This window comes from Colletotrichum orchidophilum (assembly GCF_001831195.1).
Source record: "Colletotrichum orchidophilum strain IMI 309357 chromosome Unknown Scaffold_10.1, whole genome shotgun sequence".
Lineage (NCBI taxonomy): Eukaryota > Fungi > Ascomycota > Sordariomycetes > Glomerellales > Glomerellaceae > Colletotrichum > Colletotrichum orchidophilum.
The window spans coordinates 119470-134446 of record NW_019172966.1 but is presented as its reverse complement, the minus strand read 5'-3'; the positions used below and the strand labels follow the sequence as shown (position 1 = coordinate 134446).

Genomic DNA, 14977 nt, shown 5'->3' with positions numbered 1-14977 from the left:
ACCCTTTTTTGGCCGCCTGCCTACGGCAACACACCAGCCTTTCTGTCCTTTTCATCCCCTCACGATCGTCTCTCTTTTGTTTTTCTGTCGCTGTTGTTTTCGTCTCTGCTGCTGTTGGGGCATTCGTTTACGCCTTGGTTTCCCGCATCTCCATCTCCCTCTCCATCTTCAGTCCTACCACCCATCGAGCATCAGTTATCAGGCATCTCCCATCCAGGACCCTCGTCTTACCGTCGACCTACCTCTTCCCCTCCCACGGCCAAACCATCATTCCCTCGAAATGTCCATGCCAGGTGCCTTCTCCCCCGATATGCCACCCTTTGAACCAGACTCGAAGAAGGACGATACCTCGCCTGCCGTCGACAACCCTCCGCCTCTCCGTCTCAACCAACCCTCCGACGCCTTCTCCCTCCAAACAAACGACCCCTACTACGATGATATCGCCACCGCCTCGTCTTCGAACGCCGGCGACTTGCCCCCATCCTACACAGACGAACCGTCCTCGCTCGACCCAAAACAACGTAAAACTACCATCGTGACCCCGCTCCTGGCAGACGAGTCTGGCCTCTCCCCGCTCCTTTTCCGAAGGGACCCCGAGACCGGTGCCGAAATCCACTGCTCGCGCCGCCTCGACACCGACCCGGCCTTTCTCGAATCCCACATCACCTCTCTTGCTCAGTCGCCACCAAGGCCCTACCTTCGCGTTCGAGGCACCCATACTGAGAGCATCCGCAAGCGCGACGACAAGACGGAGAGCAAGACCGTCGTCGACTTTGACGTCCGTCTCGATCTCACCCCCTTTCTCTACCGTGATATTGCCGCCCGACGCTCATGGCGCGAGCTCCGCACCGCCGACAACTTCCAAAAGGTTCGCCGCGGTACCGTCTTTCCCACCCGCGCCCCGGGCTTCGGCGGCAGGTCTTCGGGTGCTCATGGCGGCGCCGCTGGTGAGGGGGTGAGCAAGGAGCCGCCCACTCTGCGGGAGTGGTGCCATCGCTATTGCGCCTCGCATGCAGGGCTCAAGACGTTTTCGCTCCTACGCACCGTGCCGGGATTCGACGATGACGAGCGCCTCAAATCCCGCCTCGAGGACCTCGTCCGCGCGACAAACTACCGGGGCCACATTGACGTCTCCTTCCCCGTCCAGGACGCCAGAGTCGATATCTACAGCACGTGCCGCGTGAATCGCTGGCGCCACACCACCTGGGTGCGCTGGCTCTTCTATCTGACCTTCCTCTGGATCTTTGCGTGGCCGTACCTCTTCTTCCGCACCAAGCGCTTCGAGGTCGTCGAGGCCGAGTGGCCCTTTTCCAGGCGCCGAAGAGATCCCCAGACCGGAAGGGCAACGGGTGGCAGGGAGTACGTCAGCCTGTCGGAGCTTGACCTGTACAACATGTGGGGGCGGGCCATCTCCAAGGCCGTGCTGCAGAGGAGGCAGGGCGAGCTGGATCAGCGCGACCTGCGGGATGCTGAAGGGAGGCAGGATACAAGCTTTGAGGACGTTCTCGCGGGGATTGACCAAGAGACGACGAGGGGGCTCGTGAGGGCCGGCGTGAGCGCGATGAACGCTGTGAATCGGCACTATGGGTGGGGAGATGATCGTTGACCTTGGGTCTCTCGCTTACTTGAGCACCTCTTTCTCTTCCGTTTCCACGTTTCCTAGATTATTGGTTCCGTTTCCTCAAACGGGTCGCTTCGCTCATTTTTCCTGCTGGTTTGTTTTCTCAAAGATCGGAAGTGCGGGTGTTTTACCTCTTGATTATTTTTCCTGCATAGCCCCATAACGATTCCCAGACTGGAACGCACCATGATCTTTTCTTTTACCCTTTGCTTCGGAATACCGGTGTTTGGCATAGGCAGCGAGCGGTTAGAGTATTTACGAAAAGTACAACTTGATATTTGCATAGCTATCTTAGTCAATGAAGACGAAGCCCTAAAGACTATGAGCCGCGATATCTGTGCGTCTGACTTTCGTGTTGGCTGCCAAGACCGAGGAAAAAAATAGTTGTAGAAACAAGAGAGGATTCTTCCGCTAGGTGAAGAGGGATTTCATGTTACACCCGAAGCTTCCGTCCCATGTCTCACAGCACCACTTCGTGTAAGCACGCTTGAGCAAGTGTACCTACCTTGGGGTCTAGCTCCGGCACGGGCAACCGAGAGGAGAGCTGCAGCAGGTCGGGCGGGTATGTAAGCACGCAAGGTAGTTAGGTAATCTGGACCCTGCGCCGACGGAACGCCCGCCGTTTGTGCCCCGCCATCCCACTCACCTCACTCACTTCCATCCCGTGCGCTCAAAAGCTCATTGAGGGTTCGACCTCGTGTTATCCAACGTCGCCTTCTTCCTCATTCTGGAACAGTCTGGCCTCTGCAACAGTCAAACCAAACAACCAAACAGCCAGAGAGCCAAAAAAAAAAAAAAAAAAAAAAAAAAAAAAAAAAAGAAAAAGAGAGTAGGGAAGCGAGATAGAAAACAAAGAAAAAAAAAAAAAAAAGAACAAAAAAAAAAAAAAAAAAAAAAAAAAAAAAAAAAAAAAAAAAACACAAAAGTACGAGGAATGGAAGTGAAGAATCCGCGCCGAGTCTTAGCGGTCTCTCTCGCCGACTCGACGCAGCACTTGAGCAGAGTCATTAAAGGTTTGTAAACGCACTCTCCCCCCCTCAAGTTTTCTTTCTTGGCATTATCTTCTGCCAGATCTCTTCACTAGAAAAGACCTCCCTTATTTCATCCGAGTCGGTCTCATTCTGGAATGGAATGGGGGAGAAGCTCAAATCAAATGAGAACTACGGCACCGGGATCCCTACAATCTTGTGTCGCGACTCGTCATATCAAAAAAAGAGAAAAAAAAGCTTACAGCTCTTGAAACTCTGCACGGAACCTAGAAGACAACAATAATCACTGACGCGCAAGCAGACCTCACGGGCAACCACCCAGAACCAGCATCGACGACCCTCGCGGGCACAACGCACATCCTCCCCATCAAGACGAGCTACTACACCGCCGACGTCCCCATCTGGCTGGACCTCATCGCCTCCCCCGCGGAATGGTCCGCCTCGTTCCTCTCGCCCGAGGCGAAGGAGGTGCTCACCGTGCTGGGCGGTCTGGTCGTCGTCTTTGCCCTGCCTTCTTCTTCTTCTTCTCCTCTGTCCCCATCCTCGACGCCAGCACCAGCTCCCGCGACGACACCTGCGCCCGCTATCCCGCTGAGCCCACCATCGGTGGAAGAGACCCGCGCGCTCATCACCGAGGTTGGCAGGATCGTCCGTGAGGGGCTCGGCGGGTGGGGATGGGACGGCGTCGGGTTGGGGATCGGGGTTGGGGATGGCCAGGCAGACGAGTGGGAGGACCTCTGCGCCGAGTGGGGTCTCGAGTTTGTGCAGGTTCGTGGTGGGAAGAAGGATGACGGCCGGAACGAGTTTGGAGGTCAGTTCCCCCCCCCTCCCGCTGGTTTCTCTTGTTGTCTTCTCCATCTGTTTATCTCCTTCTCTTCATATCGGCTCTCCTGTCTGTGATCCGTCGGAGGACATTGCTTCCACACTCCAGATTCGGTTGGTGTTTCAAACAGAGAAACATACGTTCCTGCATCAACTCATATGTGTACATGATGGACATCTATGCTAAAGTTCTTTTTTTTGTTTTCCCCAGAGAAAATGGGCATATCAAGAGTCCTCGAGGCACTAGAATCCAACGACTGGGACGCCGCAGACGATATGGACAGCCCATCGGACCTCGACTCAGACCCGGGCGCCGCCGCGGGAGGAGGAAGAGGTCTGTCTAGAAGACCTAGACCCCTGGCGAGCGGTGACGACGACGACGACGATGACGAGTTTGACCTCGACGACCCCGAGAACCTAGATTTCGGCTTTGATCGAGCGGATTTTGAAGGCTTGAAGAAGGCGATTTGGAACCTCGACCAGGAGCCGGAAGACGAAGACGATGATGTGGTAGAAGAAGACGAAGCAGGCGCCACTACTACTACTACTACTACTGGTAGCAAAGCAGCGAGTAGCAGCAAAGGCGCTGCTACCATAGAACGGGACGCGAAGAAGTCAGGGGAAGAGAAGGAGGAGCTGGACGCCGAGGACGTGGAGAAGATTGAGCAGATGATGCGCAAGCTGCAGGCCGTGAGGGACCTCAGCGCGGGCTTGCCCGAGGACCAGAGGCGGAGGATGGCTAAGAAGGCTGTCGGGGAGGTGATGAAGGAGCTTTGAAAGGGGGGGGCTGTGTCTTTCGTAGGCTGGGCTTGGAGTAGGAAGGGAACGGGACACGCTCGCCGCGTACTCAAAACTGGGGCACGCCCGCAAAAACACCATTCCATTGAGGCGGTTGGGGGGGGGGGCGCACTCGGTCAACGCTCTTCTCGGAGTCAATATAGCAGAGAGGTGTAACACGCCTCGATGTTAGATGTCCATGATTATTCTCGTACTATCCAACAGGAGACAATCTTCGGAACAAAGTGACAAAAGTAGGCTACTTAGCTAGAGGCTCTCATCATCTAGAGTGAAGTGAGAACAACCAAAGGCAATTGGAGTTTTCAAAGCTCCTGGTCTCGTAGGCATCATTCACGCTCGCGCGAGCGCGCACAGACACATACACACATATGTAGACACACACGTGTAAGTACACTACTTGACTCCACGAAATTTAAGCAGATTCTTGAACTCAAAGGGCCACAGAATTGCCTCCAACCTTGAGCTCAGAACCAACCTTCCATACCCCGAGAGGTTCGTTTTGCAAGCAAACTCGGTATTCTTTTTGCAATCACCTAGTGTCGCCAACTCTATTCAACTTTCTCCACGTCGCTCACTGCAACCCTCGAAGACGTGAGACGAATTATGTGTTGATGCCTGGCACCTGTCAAAGCTGCAGTCTACAATCTCACGGGATATACTCTACGACTTCCAAGTTCAGCCAGCTAGCAAGAAGTCTGGAAGCACTCGTCTTCTTACTGAGCCATGGCCCATGCAGTTGCTAGTAGCCCTGCTGGATTCAACATGGAGTAACAACAATTGTTGGCCCTCACTCCTCAAAGGGTACCACAATGCGGTAAAACTGCTTGAAAACGGTACTTACCTGCTGGTCTCGCGTGGCAGGTAAAGTGAAGGCCATCCAAAGACGTAAGTCCAGGATATTCTAGCAAAACACTGCCTCGCGTGTATGCCAAAGTCGGCATACTACGAGAACCACAAAGCCTCTCCTTTCCCATCTATTCGCCGATACGTCGCCTGGCACGCACGGTGTTGCTTGGTAGAAGAAGGGCTTGGTCCCATCCAAGTATCTTCCGCAAGCTGACCCGTTTCGGGACGGGGAAACCGAGAACGGCGTCAAGCAGGCACATGAATTTGTGTCAGGTGACTCTAGAACAAAGCATGAACCCACTCGAATCGACTCGTTCGGATGGCGGGCGGACACGGCAGGGAACCCGGGAGCATCATGCAACCAGATCAGTCAGTCTATTTTGGAAGAGGTCGTTCGCTACTTGGGCTATTCTTCGGGGACGCTCCGCGCTTGAGCATGCTGAGTCAGGAATCGACGCCTACTGCAGGATAAGTCAATCATCTAGAAGTTGGGTCAACCTGGGAGAGTAGATTGATCCGAACAATTCGGCTAACAAGTCCTGTCTCGGGTCAAGCAGCTGTCAGCGGGAGGCCGGCCAGGGGACCCGTCTCGGTGAGGGCCGGGGAGAACATCAGACGAACGCTAGCGTCGATCCTCTGGGAAGCCCTTGTGCGATCTCGAACAAATGCACCACGTCGACGTCGCAGACAGACGATGAAAGGGACCAATCCGGCACAGCCTCTCCGTATGGCCCACAGCTGTTCATGCCGACGTTGGTCCCCCTCGTGTCCCCTTTAGAGGCCCGAGCACGGAGGTCTTTGCAGAATGTTCTGCCGCGCATCGCAAACCAATGCGGCGGAGCAGCGCGTTGGAGACTGGCGTCGCTGCGTCGCAGCGTCGCATGACTGGTGGTTTGTTTTCGTTCTTTGCCTCATTAATCCTCCTTTGCCGGCGGGGAAGCTAGGCTGAATCGGAAATTTTCCCAACGATGCCTGTAATGCTTGTCGAACAAGCGACTAGTTGCTAAGTTTCAGCAAACTCGATTGGGAATGCTTGGCCCGGTATCACGGTAGTTTTGGGTACCCTGCTGGGCTGTTGGGGACTCGCTAGACGCTGGATTCGCGATCGAGGGTGAGCGGCTGTTGACCATATTCTATCAATGAGGGAGATTCGCCGTACGGATGGCCAAGTCGATTTAGTAAACAAAGCGATCAACCAAGCCGAGTGGCGCGATGCTGTGATGCCTCAATTGTTGCCTCACGGTGGTGGCAATCAGTCTCATAGCCCAGTATCTCTTATGTTTAGGGAAGTAAACAATCGCAAGCTGCACACTGAGGACTCAGGAGATGGTAAGCATGCACCATCTTGCCATCGAAGGTCCAAAACAAGGCGCTTGGAGCAAGCATAGGCAACGCATCGAGAAGCGCGCCTCGACGTGTTGTAGCAGTGTCATAATGATCATTCTTGCCTCGGCGGGGCACCGGGCTTTAGCAACCTGTTCATTGGTCAATATTCGGACAGCGATTATGCCCCATCGGCGGTGAGAGCATGAAGCTGAAAGCACTCGCAGGCCTGGCTACGGAAGCGGGACCTGACTTTTGGGGCCGTATCGATGGCAACTTTGAACTGACAGTCTGGCAGCCTAGTGCGTTTCGCAGCCTGGAAACAAAGTAAAAGACAAAGTCTGCGAAGCACGCCATGGTCAAACCAAGCTGATCCAGCCAGCTATCGACGACACGGACTGGATGGAGACCGTTGACTTTTCGGTAGCCACGGATGGTCAACTGATGCGAGTAGCAGATCTGATAGATGGGCCCTGCAAAGTCTCACACGTTCTCGTGTTGCCTGGCTGCCAGTAGACGACTTTCGTGCCATCGTTTGATTCAGTGGGTTGGTACCACAGACGCCGCGGCGGAAATGTCAGCGATACATCTCGCCTATTCCTCGCCTTGTCTACCTCTTGCGGCAATCTTGCGTGTTACCCATCAAGGGTCCAGCAACAAGAGCCGGCCTCTCAAGGGCTCCTAGCAAGCGAGGATTAACTCTGCAGGGCTCGAGATAGGGGGAGGGGCAAGCCAAGGGAGCCGGCCAGGGGTTTCGGGCTCGCAATGTTCGACGGTTCTTCTGGAACAAAATCGCCAGACAAGAGATTGGGGTCCTGGTCCGCTGATGCTAGTAGCAATGAACCCCGGACGGGCAGTTTCTTTGAAGAATGGGCAGTCCGTACCACAAAATTCGGCCCATAAACAGCTTCGGGATGACAAGTCAAGAAGGCGGTGGATGCTGCGAGGAAAGCTGGCCCGCTATATGTGCTGGCGACCGTCATCGGCTTGAGTGGCTGAGTCAGTAACAGAAATGTTCACGTTGTTTGAATCCGAGGCCAACGGTGAGTGTAATTACAAACGACAATCTTCCACCAAACAACACACGAGACTATGTGACGGTCGGTCGTCACGGCTGGACTTGCGGCTCCGTTTTCCTTTATGCGGCGAAAGAAGATGACGACCTGGGTATCCCGCCCCCCCAACCAAGGTTCTTGGTTGATGTTTTGCGGACGAGGCATAATGGCCGTGGACCGACAGGGCTCTTGTCTGACAGGTTTTGAACGGGGCCGGAGGCGGACCGGGGGCTAAGTCCAGGACTGGAGGCGCAGGCCAGAAGCGGGAAGAAAAAAGATCAGACGAAAGAAGCACGACGTATCCGCAGACTGAGGGTGACAGGGCCAGAGAGGCGTGGAAAGCAGGTGGGGACCTCAACGAACTTTCTGACTCCTCCCACTTCCTCGCTCCAGGCTCCGTGTCTGGTGATTCTGCCCTGGTTCCGTGAGAGCCTTAAGCCCTGAGCCATGAGATGCTGCGGTAGCAGCGGTACGGAGAGCGGCTCTCCTCTAACCCGACAAGGAAATCCATCGACGATCTTTGGCTTGACCGAATTCGACCAAGTTTCAAGCATTGTGTCCAATGAGGGCCATTTGACTTTGACAGATCCCTGCTGTCCTTCTCGAGGCTGGTTGGCTGAGCCACAGCGTCCCTGAGAAGTTGCAAGGAACCGACACCAACACTCAGGGGTAAAAGCGGATCCTACTGAAGACAACCTGGAGCCCCGACACCGACTAGTTCTGGGACAGTCTTCCGCATTCCTCAATACTGTGCTGGCTCTTTGGCGGAGACCAATTCTGGAAAACGGAGTCAGACCGTCATGCATCAGTATTACCCACTCAACGCTGTCCCTCCCTTTTGCTCCACGAGGATGCTTCGATATCCATACGGTACGGTTTCGCTAATGTGGCGCTGACAGAGGTGTCATCTCGTTCTAGCCAAGAAGCCCATGGAGTGCTATTCCTCACTGACAGTCGTTCTCATGCAGCATCAAGTCAAACTCTTTGCCTTGGCGTTCGGAACATTGGTCGCATCCTTGAAACCAAGCCACTTGGTTGGCTGAAGAGCAAAATACACAAGAAACCCCTCGTCAACCTACGGGGGATTTTAGTCTTTTGAGGAGAACCTAGCCTCGATGAGACCCACCAGAAGAAGTGCAAGTGCAAGTGCAGACTCAAATGTAGGTATGCAGGTATTATTCGAGCTAAACTCTGGATGGGCGGAGGAACCCATTACTATTTCGGGCCTCCTGATGGTGTATCGTAGCCGCCTTCGCGGAGTCCGTCTGTCTCAGTGACACGCCGACGCGTGCGCAAGCATGGGTCATTCCGATCGCTTGAGCCTTGAGCTGCCCATTCGACGGCGCCACGCCTTTGAGGAACGATGCCGGCGGCAGCGAGCGCCAATGAGCGCTTGGGCGGAAGATTTCGTCTCAACTTTTTGTCATCTGACATTGGCAGAGCATGTCCAGTGTCACCGGCCGTGATCAGACTGGGACGTCTGAGCATATTAGGAGTCAAAGCTTCAGCAGGCGATTTGCCCGCTGCTGAACTCCGCATATGCGCTTTTCGCGAGTAGTGTACAGAATAATTGTTCCCCCGTCGCTCGCCGATGGAGTTGCTCCACCTGTCTCGAGTGAGTCGCCGTGGGACGGCCGGATGGTTTAGATGGAGCCGGCCGAACGATCAAAGGCAGTCAGCGCTACGTTACGGTGTCTTCGGCGCATGTGGCACTTGGGCCTTGGGCTGGGTGTTCTGGCTGCATAAACGCTTCTGCAGGTACGAGGTTACACAAGTTGAGTCTCCCAGAACCTAGGACGAAGCGCAAAGCTTCTGAAGAGTCGATGATGGCAAGGCAGGGTCCTTGATCTAGCAACGGAAGGAGGAGCGATGCGAATTCCAAAGACCGTCTCGAGGTCGAATGTAGGAACGGCGAAACGCGACCAGTCGTGGGCGTTGTGCTGGATGGCATTGGAGGATGTATGCTGGAACGCTTCAAAGTGTGTAAAAGACCCTCCTTCGTGCAAAGCGATCTTTGTGATGCCCTAGTGTCTTGTCTGAGACATCCCTTTGGTTCCCGGCACTCCCACAGGAATGACCAGGCGATCGTCCCGACGCGTTGTTTTCAATGTACCACTTCCGATGCCTGCTGCAGACGCGAGAAAGAGCATTGCGAATTTGTCCAAGGGAGATGCTGAGCATGGAATATAGTTGACCTCAGAATTTGGCGCATAGTTGCGTCGCGTGTGTGGCAGCATCATCCCACCTTATGACGGTCAAAAAGGCCGGGAGGCATGCGGTTGGGCGGGTTGGAGCCTCAGGTTATTAGGGGGAGGCCCCTTTTCTCAACACGTCATTCGTGGAAGTTAACACCTGCTTACCCAGTGGTTCCAGAAGGCACCGACACATCTTGGGCTACGGTAGAAGCTCTCTGGAACTGGCTTGGTCTTGATGTGCCGAAGATGAGGACGACCTCTCGAGGCGCAAACCCCGTGCCATTGGCGTTCCGGCGAGATGCCTTGAAATGGTAAGAATTTCCCCAAAGTGCATCGACCATGTCACGAAGCCATCAACCAGCCGCTTAAATGAAGAACCGAGCGGGCGCAAAGGCGACGTAGCGATTGGTGTCGAGATCTGCCCCGCGAACAAGTGGATGGGCTGGCGAACAATGTGGCGGCAAAGAGAATTGGGTTGTGGTCAGAGCCGTGAACCGTCTGCCTGGGTGTGAACGGCGGGCAAGCCGCTCCACAAGCCGCTGCTGTGACCGGGACAATTAGTAGACATCCAGCTGGCCCGAGCCTTCCTTGTTGAAGCAGTCCTCCGACGTATCTCCCGGCCCAAGCCGTCAACGAGATATTTCGTGATCTGAAGGTGCCAGGTTCAGCGAAGGAGGCTTTGCACTTGACTGAGTCGTCGGTCTTCTTGTGCTGAATCAGTCGTACTCAATATGGCGGCTTTGACTAGGAAAGCCTTGTCAGCCCTCGGCGATAGGCACTAGCGCAGGCATGCGGGTTGAGTAAGGTTCTACATAGGTAGTTCGGTACCAGCTCGAATACGTGATGGATCCGTTCCGAGGCTCACAAGGCCGGGACGGCGGCGGCGTCTGAGCGGACACTTGACTGCCAGTCGTATACAGGCTACATCAGTCTGTGGATCAGCTATCGTCTGGCAGGTGTCTCTGCGCAGCGTGCAGCGTGCAGCGTGAAGCGCGAAGCGGGACTGCTGTGTACAGCGGCAGGCGTCACCATGCCAAGCGAGACCGATCTTTTTGCCACGGATCGTCCTTGTTTAGAAGATGGAGAATGGAGCCTTGCAGATCCAAGCCTGAGGACGAAGTTGGAGACGAAGGGTGTTTGTGGGCAGAAGGGCAGCCAGGCACCGCATGGGTGAGGTCGGGCGGCGCAACGATCCACGACTGGAGATACCTGGCGCGGTGACTGCATGCCCTGGACGATGATTGACCGCATCGATTCGACGAGAGGTTGTGGGCTATTTCGAGAGGTGCCTGGTTGCCATGGCGGCTTTGTGTGGTTTCGTTTGGAGTCGTTTGTGACACGGCTTGTCAGGATGCAGTCGACAAGATCTGGCGGATCATTGTGTACCTGACACGGCTTGCGTGAGGAGGACGCGTCCCGGGGGAGTTGGGGCCCTTGGGGGAAAGGTCGGGCGAGTCGCGAGGAGGGGGCATGGGATCGCCAGGAACAAAGACGAGACTGGACGAAAGAGACGTCAGGTACTACACAGTGTGGGATTGAAGACAAGCAGCGATACGACGCTGGGAATGCGGTGGTTGCGGTGCATATGCGGCTTGTCCCTGTTGCGAGTGGTGCAGTGTTACGAGTGTGAATGCAGTTGCAGTGAATAGTGATGCCACGGCGACCGACCGGTGCCAGCAGAAGACGACCTCAACCTGCAGTATGATGCAGGCAGACAAGACCAACTTCAGACTGCGACCTCATGGAGACCCGAGGGAAGCAACCTAAGGATGTAAGGATGGAAGAAGACTGGACGAACGACGTGAGCAGGGGTCAAGGAGCGACGTTTCTAGAGTGGAGACCACCCAACGCGCTCCACAGTAGGGTAAGGTACGGAGTACGCACTGCTACCTTAGCTGGTGTCTCCTGCCTTTGGTGCAAGTGCGACAACTGGCAAGTGCAACGGAAGGTGGATAAGCCGGGCACTGTGAACGAATCGTTGCGGGCCTCTCTCTTCAAGGCACTTAACCTTAGTAAGGTAAGGTAGGTAAGGTATGGATACTTTGCGGCTTAACCCATGAGATCACTTCGCTGCCTCCTCCGTCTCGAGGACTTGAGAGTCTGGTTCCAGGATACTATCTTACCTTAGCTAACCTGCACAGTACGGAGGAAGGAAGGTTACCCAAGCACGCCGAGGTGGGCAACCCCCAGCATGCCGACATGTAACGGCAACGCGAGACAGCCCAGAAGGGCAAGTGGATGGAAAATGCGGGAAGGGATGGAGTAGGGTAGGAAGGATGCGATGGATTGGCGGGATAAAGTGCCATGAGAATGCATAACAAACCACATTATAGTACCCTACCTTTATGTCGGGACGAGGTCACGGCTGGGATTCGTGGGCTTTAGACTTTGGACGATCTTGACGACGTAGGATCAATGGATGGATGGATGGCAGAAAGTTCGACTGCATTGGACGGTCTCGACTCTCGAACAAGAGGAAGTATCCTTATCCTTCGCTCTCCGTACCTTACCTAGGTAAGGGACGCATGCCAGGTGAGAACAGAGAACTCCACGGTACATAACGTACGGGAACAAGCCCCTGCTCAAACAGCACTGATACGACGGCCGTGGCTTTGCGGCTACTACGTACGAATATTTCGGCGTCGTTTAGTACCATTTTTGGCATGACAACAGCCCCGGACCGAGTGATTCGAAAACAAGTTATCCGGCTAGTTTCTTGCTCTGAAGTTGTTCGTGTTGTCTATCGGTACCATAACCTCTATTCAAAATTCAGAGTCCAATGTTCTTTGTTCTTTGGACGAAGATTGATTCCATTTCTCCCTTCCCCTTTCCTGAGCTTCCATCTGTCTGCTGATGCCTGCGTCCCTTAACTAGTTACGTACCTCGCCAGCTACCCCTGTGCCTGAGGACGGAACCAAAAAGACCCCGCCCATGCATCTGTGCTCCAGGTCACTGCTTGCCCCATCCCGGACCCACACAGTCTCATCAGCCACAGTCGCGCCCAGACGTATGGACAGGGACTTTCCTTTCCAAATCATGCTGAACGTCACTCCTTGGACCTTCCGTTCATCGTCCCACCGTCCGGCTCTTGTGCCTCCCTTTCCCGGTAGAATGCCAGAATCGACAGGATCAAGCCTCAAGGCACAGCCTTCTATCCGTAGGGCGATCAACGGAGCGAGGATGCGGATGGCGGTGGTGACAGGCTGACAGCGTGAGGGGGATCCGCACTCGCTTCCACAGATGCTGATGCAACGCGCATCAAACATCGGCCGTGATTTTCTCTGACGGCCCCCAAAAAGGGATGGAGACCTCTTGTCTCCCCTCAGAAGGGTACGACCATTTTGGCGGATAACGCGACACATTCTGGAACTATCTTCTTTTGCCTCAGTCCTCGGCCGTGGCTCATGGCCCGCGACCCACAGCGTCTGGTGTTCGACAGGACGGCGAGGAACAGAACGATAGGCGACATTAGCTTACTGCGCAGTCCATCCAGAGACTTGCCCGGATGACGCGCCCTTTCACCAGTTACCTCATGCTTACTATTATGCAACATCTCCAGCCGCAACACACAAGGAAGTGTCTGTCTATATCCGTACGGTACTCTACACTCCGTAGACAATACTGGCCACTGGCTAGGCGTTGTTGATACCTGAGCGACTGGCCTGGCATCTGACACGAGGTACCTTAGGAAATAATGGACATCTTTGCTGAGTATCCGGACAAGCAGGTTATTGCTGCGTGTTTATCGGCGCCCAGGTTTCGACGGATGCCGCGCGACTCGATTCAAAGCGTCCATCGGGCGCGAACCCAACAAGAGAGGCACTTGCCGGTCTCCCTTTTGGCTTCCCGCTTGCTAGGATATGCCTCCCTTTTGTCGTGTGTGGTCTCTCCTCGGCCGCTGCATGTTTCTGCTCCCCCACCTTTCCCTCGACGGCCACTGGGTACAAGCAGCAGCCCAGCATCAACAAGGCAAGGAACTGCAGGAACGAGCAGGGCCATGGGGGGTGCGATGGTGCACCTCCTATCAGCAGCCCCGAAGAACCAACGGCGGCGCGCGGCGTTGCGGCGGTGTGTTGGAGCGGAGAGACGAGACTGGTCTGGCTGGTCTGGATCTGTGTTGGGAATATGGATGCATGAGGTGAGGCGCAGGACGCAGGAACAGCTCGACAACGCACACACACACAGAGGTATCCTTACGGTGCACAAATCCTGGAGCTACCTCCGCACTCAGCCAAGGAGAGGAAAGGAGAGGGAGAGACGGGAGAGAGGTGCGCAGGAGGCAAACTGGAAGCGCGAGAGAAGGTCAGTAAAGGCTAAACTGGGGGAACACGCCGCTAAAGCCGCTTGGGGCAAGGTTTCCCAGCCTGGGACACGTTCCGTTCATCGGTCGCAGGTACGAACGGTAAAGTGGCTTTTCTTGACCAATGAGAGACAGCGCGTACCTGGCACTACCCCTGCCCATCTACCTTGGTCATTGTGGCCACTGGTCGATGGTGGTGTCGCCTGTGCTATGTACACGACTACACGTACGTCCAGCCCCGGTCCTCGTCCCCCGTCAACGTCCACATCCACATCCACGTCCGCCGCGTCTGGCTTTCACAGTTTTTTTTTTGTCTTTCCCCTGTGCCCCATCCACACACACCCATTCGCGCTTCATCCACAACACAGTGGACACTCACACACTGCACCGAGAGAGAGAGAGAGAGAGAGAGAAAGGGAAAGAGAGATGCCCCAAACCCTGCTTGTCGAAAAGGGGGGGAGGGGGAAGGTTACGGAATTACGGAGGTACATCCGTAGCCTATCCCTCAAGCGCACGTTTTTGATGTGCCGGACCCGACTCCTCTCGTCGCTCCGTATCGAACTGGTGCCTTTTCCCATCAAGAGTCAACGGTCCCATCCATCCCCATCATGCCCATCCCGCAGGCCGCAGACCGCACACACCACTGGCTGCTGAGCCGCCGCTGCACATCCCACGTCCCACGTCCGGTCTTCCCTCGCCCCCTGTCGTCCCAAGATCCACATTCACACGCCTCACCTCACTCCAACTCGACTCGCCTCACACCCTCGTCCCTCGCCCATCCGCAACCCACATGCCTCACACCTCCCGACCCTGGGGTAGTCCATTCAATTCCCAGCGAGGAGCCCTAGACAGTAGACTGCGAGGAGGTAAGAGAGAATGGGAGTACAACTTGCAAGGACCTAGGCGGCAGAGGAGTGGGTGTGTCCAGAGGCGTAACGAATGGTGAGCAGCAAAAAGGGACTCCTTGGACTAAGGCGAGTCCAAGGTAAGGTACCTTACAGACGGAGGAGGAGACAGGACAGGGTGGA

General features: G+C 55.2%; 6 protein-coding genes across 6 annotated transcripts; 3 read left to right on the top strand and 3 right to left on the bottom strand.

Annotated features, from left to right (window-relative positions):
- Nucleotides 1–280: 280 nt before the first annotated feature.
- Nucleotides 281–1606, top strand: CORC01_01858 (uncharacterized protein; the record flags this gene model as incomplete). The annotated part of the gene is made up of 1 exon (XM_022613511.1): nt 281–1606. The coding sequence occupies one exon, from the start codon at nt 281–283 to the stop codon at nt 1604–1606; it is 1326 nt and encodes a 441-aa protein (XP_022479895.1).
- A 949-nt stretch (nt 1607–2555) lies between these two features.
- Nucleotides 2556–4209, top strand: CORC01_01857 (alpha and gamma adaptin binding protein p34; the record flags this gene model as incomplete). Its single annotated transcript, XM_022613510.1, has 3 exons — nt 2556–2634; nt 2912–3421; nt 3644–4209. 3 exons carry the CDS (start codon nt 2556–2558, stop codon nt 4207–4209), a joined length of 1155 nt encoding a protein of 384 aa, XP_022479894.1.
- Nucleotides 4210–8669: 4460 nt separating this feature from the next.
- CORC01_01856 (uncharacterized protein) lies at nt 8670–8993 on the bottom strand (the record flags this gene model as incomplete). The annotated part of the gene is made up of 1 exon (XM_022613509.1): nt 8670–8993. One exon carries the CDS (start codon nt 8991–8993, stop codon nt 8670–8672), a length of 324 nt encoding a protein of 107 aa, XP_022479893.1.
- A 142-nt stretch (nt 8994–9135) lies between these two features.
- On the bottom strand, nt 9136–9405 carry CORC01_01855 (uncharacterized protein; the record flags this gene model as incomplete). The annotated part of the gene is made up of 1 exon (XM_022613508.1): nt 9136–9405. One exon carries the CDS (start codon nt 9403–9405, stop codon nt 9136–9138), a length of 270 nt encoding a protein of 89 aa, XP_022479892.1.
- Nucleotides 9406–9848: 443 nt separating this feature from the next.
- CORC01_01854 (uncharacterized protein) lies at nt 9849–10088 on the bottom strand (the record flags this gene model as incomplete). The annotated part of the gene is made up of 1 exon (XM_022613507.1): nt 9849–10088. A coding segment is annotated over one exon (240 nt), but the record flags the coding sequence as incomplete, so codon positions are not given.
- Nucleotides 10089–13053: 2965 nt separating this feature from the next.
- On the top strand, nt 13054–14797 carry CORC01_01853 (uncharacterized protein; the record flags this gene model as incomplete). Its single annotated transcript, XM_022613506.1, has 5 exons — nt 13054–13132; nt 13377–13717; nt 13835–13917; nt 13990–14042; nt 14460–14797. 5 exons carry the CDS (start codon nt 13054–13056, stop codon nt 14795–14797), a joined length of 894 nt encoding a protein of 297 aa, XP_022479890.1.
- Between the last annotated feature and the right edge of the window lie 180 nt (nt 14798–14977).